This window comes from Bos grunniens, chromosome 9, assembly GCF_055505025.1.
Source record: "Bos grunniens cultivar Pamir isolate PY7600 chromosome 9, Bosgru_T2T1.0, whole genome shotgun sequence".
NCBI lineage: Eukaryota > Metazoa > Chordata > Mammalia > Artiodactyla > Bovidae > Bos > Bos grunniens.
The window spans coordinates 87,555,221-87,567,962 of record NC_141173.1 but is presented as its reverse complement, the minus strand read 5'-3'; the positions used below and the strand labels follow the sequence as shown (position 1 = coordinate 87,567,962).

Here is a 12,742-nt window from a genome sequence, read left to right as displayed (position 1 = left end):
CTGTGATGGCAGGGAAATGCCCACGCGCCCATGCACCCAGGTTCTGTCCCTGCCCCGCCCCCACCTTGGCTCTGTGTAACTGGCAATTCTGTATATAAAGTTGTGAGCCCCCACCTTCCTAAGAAGCATCTAGGATCAGATGCTCTTCTCAGCTGCCGGCCAGAGTGGGAACTTGGAGCAGCCACGTCCACCGTGTCCACCGTTGAGGGCGGGGGTGGGGGGAGGCGGAGAGCTCATATTTTCGTCTGCCCTAGCCCTGCCCTCACGGAGTGTGTTTGCATGTGGTTGTTGAACTTTGATTCAGTGACTCATGCTGAGGTGCAGGCTTCATCTCCCTCCCTCATCTGATTGCTGTCTTCCTCTCCTTTAAAAGAAAAAAAAAAGGCAAAGCAAAACTACCTTTGCAGCTTTGAATGTGAATGGTGAAAGGAAGCAGAACTTCGGCCTGAAGAGACTCTCCCAGCCTCGGGGACACCTGGACAGCTGGGAGGACAGCTGAGGGGACCCGGGTGTCCACCGCGAGGGCCCTCGACACGCCCTGCTGGTGAGTGCAGGTCCTCTGGCATGGGTCAGTGTGATAGAGTGCTGTCAGACTTGCGGCGGGGGTGGGAGGACAGAGACAGCGCACTCAGGGAGGCGGGGGCCGGGATGCTGGGCATGTGTTCTTGGATGGGAAGCATCCTAGCAACAATCTCATCTCCCTCAGTTACTCTGAGGGCTCAGTGGGGGAAAAAAATAGGTAAGCATCTTTAATTTCCTTTGGGTGAAATCTTGCTCTATCTAGCAAAATTGTATTTAATGTCAAGAGGGCTTTTATTGGAGAAAGATTAATCAGAAGAAACTCTTAGGTTTAAGTAAAAGCTCCTGCTTTAAAGATGTTTTAATTGTATGAAATCAGAAGGACTAGGGTCTCAAAGAGTCGGACATGACTGAGGCCACTTAGCACGCATGCACAGAACTCTGCAGCACATCTGAAACCTGTCTCCATGCTTTTGAGAGCATCTTGTAGACGAGATGGTGACTGGTGGGTGTCTAGTTTCCAGGCAGATCGGGAACGTTTGGCAGGGCCCCAAACGCCATGTCTTCTAGAGGATGGCCCCGTGGGCTTCAAGAAGACCTTCGAGGACGTTGAAATAAGTCTTCACCTGATGGCAGTGAATGTAATCTTGGCTTATGCCCTGGGGCCATTTTAGAATGCTTGGCCACGAACTCCAAGAGGTGACCTCAGGGCCACATGTTGCCAAGCCAGGAGTGCCAACACCTGGCAGCTGAATAGGCTGGGAGGGGCATTGAGCAGACGGTTTTGCTTTAAACTTTGCTTCAGAGTTGCCCTGCGGTATCGATCAGGGCTGTAAATACTTGTGTGTACACCTGAAGCAACCTCCAGCAGCACACAAGGGCCGGAGAAAACAAAGGCCAGCCCAGCCCCCCAGGCTCAGAGCAACATTATTCACAACAGCCCCCAGGTAGCAGCAATCCAAGTGTCCATGGATGAATGGAAGGATAAACAGTGTGGTTTATACGACACGGATGAACCTTGAAGACATTGTGACAAATGAGACAAGCCAGACCCAGAAGGACGAATACTGCACGATTTCACTTGCATGAAGTAGCTAGGATCGTCAAATTCGTAAAGACGCAAAGTAGAACTGTGGTTACCAGGAGTTGAGGTGGGGGGGATGGGGAGTAAGGGTTTAATGGGGATAGAGTTTCCATTTGGGAAAACGAAAACGCTCTGACTATAGAGGGTGATGATGGTTGCTTACTGCTGCTGAAATGCACTCATAAGAATCATTAAAACGGTGAATTTTATGCTATGACTCTTTTGCCACAATTTCATAAAATTATAATTCTGTTAAGGAAAAAAAAAAAGGTCAGGCCAAAACCACAAATCTCATGGGCTGAAGTTTTTGCCTCTCTGTGACTTCCTCAAACTCTGACAACTCCCCTGAGGGCTTCTAGATCTAAGCTGAACCAGAAAACTTCTGCAGGGACTCTGTCTAGAACCGTCCCCTCACCACGGTGGGTGACTTCCGGTGGGCGTGTGCAGGAGATTTCTCTGCAGCTGGCCAAGGCAACCTGGGAACCGACTTGGAGGTCAGGGTCCAGTGTTGAAGGAGCGCTGGCCCTGCTCTGTGGCCCCCGAGTGGCCCTGGGCAGCACCCTCTGGCAGGAACTGCCACCCTTGGGAGTCTCCCATCCAGCGGTGAGATCCTGGGTAAGTCAGCCAAACCTCAGTCTTGTCACCTGCAACCTGAGTAACTCTTTCCATGTCGCAGGGACTTTGGGATTTCCCAAAGATGACACACAAGGAGACACCTTGTAACCGGAAAACACAGTGTCCCTGTGAGCTGCTGATTCTCTGCAGTTCTTATTGCTCTTATTTGTTCATGCTTCAGTTTGCTGTGTGTTTTTTTCTTCCCCTAGGGGCTCTTCCAGCCAGACTTTTTGGCCCAGAGCCCCTCCTTCCTGATTGACTGATGCTAAAAACCAGATCTGACCCACCTTGTTCCGCCTGCGAGGGTCCCTTGTGCCCCCTCCCCCTTCTCCCTTTCTCTCCAGCTGGGTCGTCAGGTCCGGAGCCCACCCTCTGCAGCCTCCACACTGAGCATCCGACAGCGTGCCCCGCTGACTTAGAGTGCGGGAGACTTGGGAAGGTTTTCAAAGTGTTACTAGCCATCTGTGCTGTTTGTGACTTCCAGTCAAGATTGAGGAAGAAAACCAAGATGAAATTGTTCGTACTTTCAGGTCTTAAAAATAGAATGGAAAAAGTAGCTGCCGGCAGCCCTGCGGCTCAGAGACCATCACAGCTGGGGGAGGGGGGGCGGGGGGCGGGCTGTGACTCGGGGCTCCAGAGAGCAGCCCCCCACCCTAGTGTTCTCCCTTATTTAGAAATTTTAAAAGGAAATGAAGTTATTTTAGAGTCTCAAGGGGGGAAAAAAGCCTCTGAAGTAGGTGAATTCTTTCAGTTAATTTTGTGTGAAAACAGCCCTCCCGTCCCACGCATACCCTACAAAACTCTGCTCAGAAAAGGAGCTCTGTTGAAGCTTGAGGGGTCTGTGAGGAGCTGCCAAGGCAGGGACCCCCCCTCCCACTCCCCAGGAGAAAGGTTTTTCACTTCAAGAATGTCCGTGCTTCTGCCCTACCAGAACCCAAAGTGACAAAATAAACTCGGACTCTCCTCGTAACTGTTACTAGGTGACTCAAGAGAAGTCACCTGACCTGACCCAGTCATATTTTGACGTTTCCATTTCTGGGATGATAAGGTATTGCTGCTATCTTGAACCAAAGCTCAAAGCAACCCATTATTTGGAGCATCTACTTATCGTCCGTCTCTGCCATTTGCTAGCTGTATAGCCCTCACTCTGTACCACTCTGAACCTTAGTGTCTTCATCTGTGAGCAGGGAATACTTTTTTTATCCACCCTATCGACCCACCAGGGATAATGGGAAGTTTCAAGTAAGAGCCTCTGCAAAAAAATGAGTGGAAACAATGAAGAAAAACGTGAATATAAACTTTTATGTTCATATTGTCTGTACTGTCTTTCTTTCATTTTAGTTCCCTCCTTCTTTTCTTTCTCCCACCCTCTTCTCTCAAGCTTCCTGTCTCTTTCTTCCAAATCCAAATAAGGGCTACAGTGCATGCACAAAGAGCAGGGGAGGGTTGGGGTGGGAGTAACTAAAACCATCAGTCTGGGAGGACTTCTTGGAGGAGGTGACAGTGAGATTAGGTCTGGTGGAGAAGGGGCAGGGGTTCCACAGAGGGAAGAGCCTGGGGTGTGGTCTCCAGGTCTGAGACACGAGGGTCTTCTGGGGACAGCTCACAGTCCCTAGTGTGAGCTGGCCTACCAGATGGGTGAGTGTCATCTTCCTCTATGGAGATTGAGTCAAAGCTGGACCCTGGTCCAAGAAAACAATCACCCTGAAAGAAGAGAATGGCACTGGTCAGGGAAAAGGTGAGGCCGGACTAGAGGTACGTGGCCATGGAAACCAGAGAGGAGCTTGGACCTGGATGTGATCAGTCTTGCTTCTCATGCTGAGGGGCTTTGACATCTACTCTGAACAGGATGGAACGACATGGACATTTTGGGGGACACGGAAGTCTTAATCAATCTAGTCTAACTTGACTAGAGCAGTTGTGGGTGGGAGTGTGGTGAGGTGGCCCTCCCAGGAGCCCTGGGGAGATGACAACGTGGCCTGTCTCTGGCTGGGAGAGGCCGGCTCGTCCTTGGTCATCCAGCTCTGTGCGGGCCCCTCTGGCCTCGCCTTCCTCCTCCAACAAAGATAAGTCATTCCTCTCTTGAGTTTCGAAAGCACATTTTTCTGATAGAAAGTAACTGTGTTTATCATCATGATGTATGACTTGTTGTTTACATTTTTTGTCTGTTTTCCTGAATAGATTGTAGAGAAATCAGACTGTGGATTATTTTGTCTTTATAGAACTGGGTCCCAGCACATTGCCTGGTGCCTAGGAAGTGATCAGTAAGTGTTAGTTACATGAATGAAAGAATGAATGGATGGATGAATGAGTGAACTTGGACCGTGGTGGTGTGAGTGTAAAGGAGAGCATGATTATGGAAAACGTCAGGGAAGCAGAGTTAATGACTCATTGGATGTTGAAGTGTGGGAGAGGGATGAGTCAAAGCTGACCTCATGGTTGCTTCTATGGATCTCTGGGGGATGCCATTCAGTGAGATGGGAACTCAAGAAAAAATATTCCAGGAGGGAAGGTAATTTTAGCTTTGGGCATTTATTAAAGAAAAAGCTACTAAACTCTTCTAATATATGAGGCACTATGCCAGGTGCTGGCTTCCCTGGTGGCTCAGATAGTAAAGAATTTGCCTGCAATGTGAGAGACCTGGGTTCGAGCCCTGGGTTGGAAAGATCCCCTGGAGGAGGGCATGGCAACCCATTCCAGTATTCTTGGCTGGAGAATCCCCACAGACAGAGGAGCCTGGAGGGATGCAGGCCATGGGATCACAAAGTGTCAGACACGACTGAGCGACTAGAACACACATGCTCAGTGCTAGTGACTCTGAGACAGACAGGTTGGAAGGCAGTTCACAGTCTGAGAAGCAGATACCTGACAACTCCATATGCCTTACAGAGGTGTGTGCACATGCCTGGGACCTGAGAGGTCCAAGACACTCATCCTGTCAGGGAGTCAGGGATGACCAGTGTGAGCACATTTGAGCCAAATCTTTTTTTTTTTTTTAAGTCGAATCTTGATTTTTGCTAAACCCAAAAGATCTCTCTGGGTAGACAGGACATCATATGCAAAAGTGCAATGATAGGAATATTCTGGAGTGGGGAGTAGAAAGAGCTTCAGTGTGGCTGGAGAGAAAGGGCCAGAGGGCAGTTGAGGGCAAGAGGTGGACGGGGGCCTGCAGTGCATCCTGACAGCTCAGCCATCTGCTTAGGAACTTGGTGTCTTTCTTGAGGTCAACACGGGGTAAGAGGGTGTTTCTAAGCAGGGGGTGACATGATCAGACTTGTTCTAGAAACTCAGTGCTGGCTACAAATGGGGGCTCGGCCAGATGGGATGGAGGAGGGGCCCCTAGGAAGCTGTGGCCCACACTGGGGGTGGGATGCAGAAGGTAGGCATGGAGGCTTGGGTGGGGCTTGTGGGCAGGAGGTGGGTGTGAGAGGGGCCATGCTGAAGGAAGGAAAGACACAGGGCTTCTGTCGGGGGCCCTGGATGACATGTCTATAGGCCACCTACATGGAACCGTCTACATGGAAAAAGCTGTTGAAAAGCTCTGGATTTAAGAAGAGGGTTTTTGGTTTCAGAATTCCTTTCCAGTCTCACAAACTATTAAGGACCACCATCACCCCAATTTGTTTATGTGGTTTATATCTATCTGTCGATATGTACTTTATTAGAAACTAAAACTATGAAATTTAAAAATAATCATTTATTTTAAAAATCAGGGTAAACCAATCATATTTAATATAAATGATGTATTTTATGAGAAAGAATTCTATTTTCCAAACCTCCAAAATTTTTAAGAAGACTGGTACTGATTTATATTTTTGCAAATCTCTTTAATATTCAGCTTAATACAAGACAGCTGGCTTCTCATATCTGCTTCCATGTTCAAGCTGTTGGCAATATCACAGCGACATGTAGCTTCTGGGATACTTCATGGTACACTCGTGAGAGGATGAGTGGAAGAAAAAGCAAATTACAACTTAGCATTTATTAGGGAAATGGTTTTACCTTATACACTCCCTGTGAGGGTCTTGGGCTCCCTCTGGACCACACTTTGAGAATCACTGAAGCCGAACTCAGCAAATGTTCTGAGTTCCCACAGTGCTTTACCAAATGGCGCGCAGGGCATTTATCTCACAGGTTTACAGCTGTGTGTGCCTGGTGCTTAGCAAGAAGTCTGAACTGGAAGTGCAGTTGTGGGTTCATGGATCTAGGGGGCTGGTGGAGGGCATGAGGGTTAGGGAAGATGGCTTGGGCAGGAGCCCGACATTGAACAAGGGACCAGAGGCTAAGCAAAGAGCTGGAAAGAAGTAGGAGACCCAGGCTGTTCTGCAACCTACGAGAGAAGAGAGTTTCAAGAAAGAGGTGGTCCAAAATTTTTGGATTTAAAATCCCAAGTAAGGATGTGGGCCACAGAGCCAAAAGCAGCAGAGAGGCTGCCCAAGGCAAGGAGTGGAAAGATGCTGCTGGCTTTGGCAGTTACGAGGTTACTGGTGACTTTGAGGGCAATTTCGGTATGGCAGTGATCAGTGGGCCAGGCAGGTAGCAACCGACTAGTGGTAGCTGCGGCAGAGGCCTCTCTATTCAGGAGTCAGTTCCGTCCCTCAGTCACGTCTGAATCTTTGTGACCCCATGGACCGCAGCACACTGGGCTTCCCTGTCCATCACCAACTCCCAGAGCTTGCTCAAACTCATGTCCATCGAGTCGGTGATGCCATCCAATCATCTCATCCTCTGTCATCCCCTTCTCCTCCCGCCTTCAATCGTTCCCAGCATCAGGGTCTTTTCCAAGGAGTCAGTTCTTTGCATCAGGTGGCCAAAGTATTGGAGTTTCAGCTTCAGCGTCAGTCCTTTCAATGAATATTCAGGGCTAAATTCCTTTACGATTGACTGGTTGGATCTCCTTGCAGTCCAAGGGACTCTCAAGAGTCTTCTCCAACACCACAGTTCAAAAACATCAATTCTTCGGCACTCAGCTTTCTTCACAGTCCAACTCTCACATCCATACATGACCACTGGAAAAACCATAGCTTTGACTAGACGGACCTTTATTGGCAAAGTAATGTCTCTGCTTTTTAATATGCCATCTAGTTTGGTCATAGCTTTTCTTCCAAGGAGCAAGCATCTTTTAATTTCATGGCTGCAGTCACCATCTGCAGTGATTTTGGAGCCCAGAAAATAAAGTCTGTCACTATTTCCATTGTTTCCCCATCTACTTGCCATGAAGTAATGGGACCGGATGCCATGGTCTTAGTTTTCTGAATGTTGAGTTTTAGGCCAACTTTCTCACTGTCTTCTTTCACTTTCATTAAGAGGCTCTTTAGTTCTTCACTTTCTGCCATAAGGGTGGTGTCATCTGTGTATCTGAGGTTATTGATATTTCTCCTGGCAATCTTGATTCCAGCTTGTGCTTCATCCAGGCCGGCATTTCTCATGATGTACTCTGCACATAAGTTAAATAAGCAGGTGACAATATACAGCCTTGACATAGTGCTTTCCGATTTGGAACCAGTCTGTTGTCCCATATCCAGTTCTAACTGTTGCTTCCTGACCTGCATATAGATTTCTCAGGGGGCAGGTAAGTTGGTCTGGTATTCCCATCTCTTGAAGAATTATCCACAAAAATTTTCTATCCAGGAGGCTGATTGACAAATGTCTGTGACCTGCCAGCCCCATCATGAGTTCTACTGAAGTTCTTGTATTAAGGGAGAGGTTCTGCAAGACAAGAGGAGGCCATGCTGGGAACCCAGAAGAGACAGTGTTGCAGAGGATTCCAATAGGAGGCTAGGAACTGAAGATGAAGAGCCTGTAATACTGAGAAGAGGACGGGGTGGAATGACAGATGTGTGTGAATGTGTGTTGAGCACCGTTTGTAGGGGAAACATCAAAGACCACCTGCATTTCCATCATTTGGCATATGGATAAACACCATACATTCTTTCATTTGGTCATTCATTTGACAAATATGCACTGAGATTCAGCTGTGCCAGGCACTGTTCTAAATACTGTGGATAGGGTGGGCAGCCAGACAGCTAAACTGTCAGGGAAAGATTTCCAAAATGACTCTTTAATAAGAGAAGTGACTTGCTGAATGATAAGTCCAGTATGATACTATTTGTGTAAAAACAACCTCCTTTAAACATAATGTGCATGTATCTGCTAGACATGCAAGAAAATGCAGAGATAAAGTGCTAGAAGCAGACAGGAGAGGCAAGTAGGGTTTGGGGTTTGTAGGAAGAGACATTATATATTTTCATATGCTATACTTCTACATTGTTTCAATTTTTCATAGTCTATAGATTTTCAGGATTATTTCTGTATTTTAAATGTTTTTTGAAAGATATAGGTCTTTGTGAAAAGAGAGACCCAGTCTGAGCAGAGTGTTCCTTTTGACTCAGTCATATTTTCTTGTAAACATATGTCAGGCTGCACCCTCCTGCCCCCAACTACCCCAAAGGTGCAGGCCAGGAAGTGACGGCTGGGTGGAAAGAATCAAGTTTGAGTTAGGACCTCTTATTTTAGAGGTTCAGTACTATCTGAATTAACTGCTATGGAAAACTGTGTTGGTGCACAGAGCTGAATTTTGGTCAAAGCATGTGTTTCTGGGAATAGAATTCACCAGAGAGTGTTTTCCTGTTTAATTCGAGGAGTTGTATTAGTTTGCTGTGGATGTCATAACAAAATACCACAGAGTTGGTTTTTATTTTGGATATATATGGGCTTCCCTAGTGACTCAGATGCTAAAGAATCTGTCTGCAATGCGGGAGACCCAGGTTCAATCCCTGGGTCAGGAAGATCCCCTGGAGAAAACCGTGGCAACCCACTCCAATATTCTTGCCTGGAGAATTCCATGGTCAGAGGAGCCTGGTGGACTACAGTCCAGGGTGTTGCAAAGAGTTGGATACTACTGAGTGACTAGCATTTTACAACCTATATATATTATGTAAACAGTCAGCCCTCCATATCCTCGAATTCAACCAATTGTGGATTAAAACTATTAAAAAAAAAAAAGAATCCCAGAAGTTTCCTAGGCCCTGGGAGGCCTAGCCCCTCACCTGCCCCAAGCCCTGAAGAAGCCACCTCGCCTCCTGTCCCCCTTCCCTGGCCTGGTGGGGCCTGACTGAGGGGGAAGACTGACCCGCAGGGGAGGGGGAATCCCTACCTGCTGTTTCTTCCTCTGTCATCACTGACCCCCTTCTCCCCTGAACCCCTAATCATACTCAAAGAGTTCCTAAAGCCTGACACCTGCATCATACAAGCAAAACTTGACTTTCCCATGTTCCGGCAGCTATTTACATGGCATTACACTGTACTAGGTATTATAAGCAATGTAGAGAGGCTTTAGAGTCCTGGTGGATATGCTTAGGTTATATATAAGCATTATGCTGTTTTATATAAGGAACTTGAGCATCCATTCACGGAGTTTGATATCTTCAGTGGTCCTGGAACGTTTCCTGCAGCTGAGGGATGACTTTGTGTTAGTTGCTCTGTTGTGTCCAACTCTTTGTGATCCCATGGACCGTAGCTCACCAGGCTCCTCTGTCTATGGATTCTCCAGGCAAGAATATTGGATGGGTAGACATTCCCTTCTCCAGGGCATCTTCTCGACCCAGGGGTCGAACCTGGGTCTCCCACATTGCAGGCAGATTCTTGACCACCTGATCCACCGTTTTTAAAATTTAACATTATCGCCATCATCATCATCACCTCCTCGAAGTTCTGGTGGTTGGAAGTCCGAGATCATGGTGTCAGCGGGCTGGTTTCTTCTGAGACCTCCTCCTCAGCTGGCTGTTGGCCTTTTCCCTCCACTGTGTTTCCTCATGGCTTCCCTCGGTACCCATGTGTGTCCAGCTGTCCTCTTTGTATGAGGACACCAGTCACATTCGATTAGGACCCACTCCACTGACCTCCTTTTAACATAATCACCTCTTTAAGACGTTATCTCTGAATAGACACATGCTGAGGGGTGGGGTGGGGATATAGGGCTTCAACATATGCACTTGGCGGAGACACAGTCCAGCCATAGCAGAGCCTCAGAAGCACTTCTGTGGCCTGTGCACAAGTGTCCTGAGATCTGGGTGGCCTGCTCAGGTGGGTGACCGTCATGAGGGCCGGGAGTGCGGTGAAGGCCTGGGAGCGCCCACTAGGAAAGGCAGCGAGATTGCATCTGCGGCTCACCAGCCACACCAGCAACTGAAACTCCCCAGGGCACAAGGCCCCGATGTGACTTCCTGACAGACAAGGGGGGGGGTGGGGGGGGGGTGGGGGGAGCACACATAATCGGGCTCCCGCGGCCCAGCAACACCTGATGGCTGCCTCTTCTCTCTAGCTCATGCCGGCGGGGCGCTGCCAGGAGGAAGCCGGCGGCAGAACCCTTGCGGGGGTCCCGGCTGGCGCAGCATGCAGCGCTCGAGCAAGATGGAGTTCTTCCAGAAGCTGGGCTACAGCCGGGAGGACGTGGCCAGGGTGCTGGGCAAGCTGGGTGAGGACGCCCTGGTCAATGACGTGCTGCAGGAGCTGATCCAGACGGGCAGCCGGCCCGCCGCACCTGAGGGCAGCGCCGCACCCCTGCTCGTGCCCAGGGGCTCCTGCGGGACCCCGGACTCTGCCCAGGGCGGGCTAGGAGCGGACCCTGGAGAAGACAGCGGAGGCCCCGCCAGCTCCTTGAGACCCATAGTGATCGACGGCAGCAACGTGGCTATGAGGTAGCGTCCTTCACCCGTTCTTGTCGGTGGTTTGGTCCAAGGAGCTTTGGAGCCAGTGGATGGGGCTGGGAACCCCCGGTTCAACCCTCAGTAGCTGCTTAGCCACTTAACTGCTCTGAGCCTCACTTTCTCCATCTGTAAGGTGGGTCTACAACTTCCCTAGAAGTTTAGTCCTAAGAACTGGAGCTGCCTGACATGCTTAGGGCAGTGCTGACACAGAGTAAGTGTTCAACAGAGGGCAGCTATTCTCACGTTAAGGCAGAGGGGGCTCTCTTCCCCCTCTTATCCCAGCAGGGATAAATGGCAAGGAACCTAGGGCTGGGAGAAGGTGGCTTCTGGCCTGGAGTCTGTCCCTAAGTGGCCACATGACTCTGGGAAAGCTGGCTATCTCAAGTTTCCCCTTCTGTGACACAGGTCAAGAGACAGCTCTTTTGCTTCCCTTAAGATTATGAGAATGAGATGGAAAATGGACTTGAACCACCTCGAAAGCCCTCTGCTGGGGGTGGGGAGCCGTGGTGGAGGTGGTGGAGCTCCCGAGCTAGGGTTGGGGGGTGGTGTTTGTGGTCCCCAAGCTGCAGAGGCAGTAGTTATACTGATGCGTTGGCATCTTTGTGTGTTGCGGTGATGAGAGCTCCACGCCGGGCCTCATCTTTCCTGAAGAGGTTAAGTTCTGCTGAGAAAGGGGTTCCACAGCCTCACCCACACCCACCACTGGGCATGGAGAAGGCTTTGCCCAAACAAGCACATTACTTTACTGTTTGGCTAAGCTATAGCCCAACCGAGGGCAGAGCCATAGGGAGTCGGTCATTCAGAGCCACACATAGATGCATGTCCCTTTCCAAAAGCTGAGCCACGTTGGGCATGGAAATAACCGGTGTCACCGCTGCTGAATATGTCAACAGGGGATTCTTTGGCTGAGGAGCTGAGTGGTTTTCCCTGGGAATTTGGGCTCACTCTGGATTAGGCGCTGCAGGACAGAAGTTTGGAAGGGTTAACTCAAGATGGCCCGGCCTTGGGGGAAGTTCCCCGCTTGGTGTGTAGGGCAAGATTGTTCAAGTATTCATTCAAGTTTTAGCCACCTAGGCTTGATTATATCAACAGGCAGTAGAGCCCTGCCTTCTCCTTGTGGCCTAGGAGCTGGTCCTCGGGTCTGTAAAGCATTCTCACACATGCTCTGTGTAGGCACCAGGTAGGCGAGCCTCTGAAATCCTGCTAATTCAAGATTCCTGAGGGAATTAAAGGGAGTTTTAAGAATTCAGTAGTTTCTGAGGGTCCTAGGAAGAAAGTCTGCTGGGCTCTAAGAGGTGGCCTGGCCTCTGTCTGGTCTGGATGAGGCATCTCTTCCTCTGGACATTGGTAGAAAGATACCCGCTTACATTTGAAGTAAGATGGTTGTTGTTTAGTGGCTCAGTTGTGTCTGAGTCTTTGTGACCCATGCACGGCAGCACACCAGGCTGTCTTTCACTGTCTCCTGGGATCTGCTTAAACTCATGTCCATTGAGTCGGTGATGCCATCCAACCACCTCATTTTAAAGCAAGAACTACAATCCCATAGCCTCCAGAATGAAAACCACAATCACAGAAAGTCAAGCAGAACGATCACATGGATCACAGCCTTGTGTAACTCAGTGAAGCTATGAGCCATGCCACGCAGGGCCATCCAAGACAGACGGGTCACGGTGGAGAGTTCTGACAAAATGTGGTCCTCTGGAGAAGGGAATGGCAAACCACTCCAGTATTCTTGCCTCAAGAACCCCTTGATAAAGTGAGATGATACTGTTTAAGTCAAAGACCTTTTCAGCCCTAAGATTATATGAACTCTCTG

General features: G+C 49.2%; 1 protein-coding gene across 3 annotated transcripts in view; it reads left to right on the top strand.

Annotated features, from left to right (window-relative positions):
- The first annotated feature begins 305 nt into the window (after positions 1-305).
- ZC3H12D (zinc finger CCCH-type containing 12D) overlaps positions 306-12,742 on the top strand; it is a 33,534-nt gene continuing 21,097 nt past the window's right edge. For 2 of the 3 annotated variants that reach the window (XM_086318236.1, XM_086318235.1), the window contains exons 1-2: positions 1,940-2,218; positions 10,542-10,917. In XM_086318236.1, the coding sequence (XP_086174362.1) occupies positions 10,613-10,917 (305 nt within the window). In that variant the 5' untranslated portion in view covers positions 1,940-2,218; positions 10,542-10,612. Of the gene's footprint in view, positions 545-1,939; positions 2,219-10,541; positions 10,918-12,742 lie in introns of those variants that run through there. The other variant, XM_086318237.1, reaches the window with a different exon arrangement.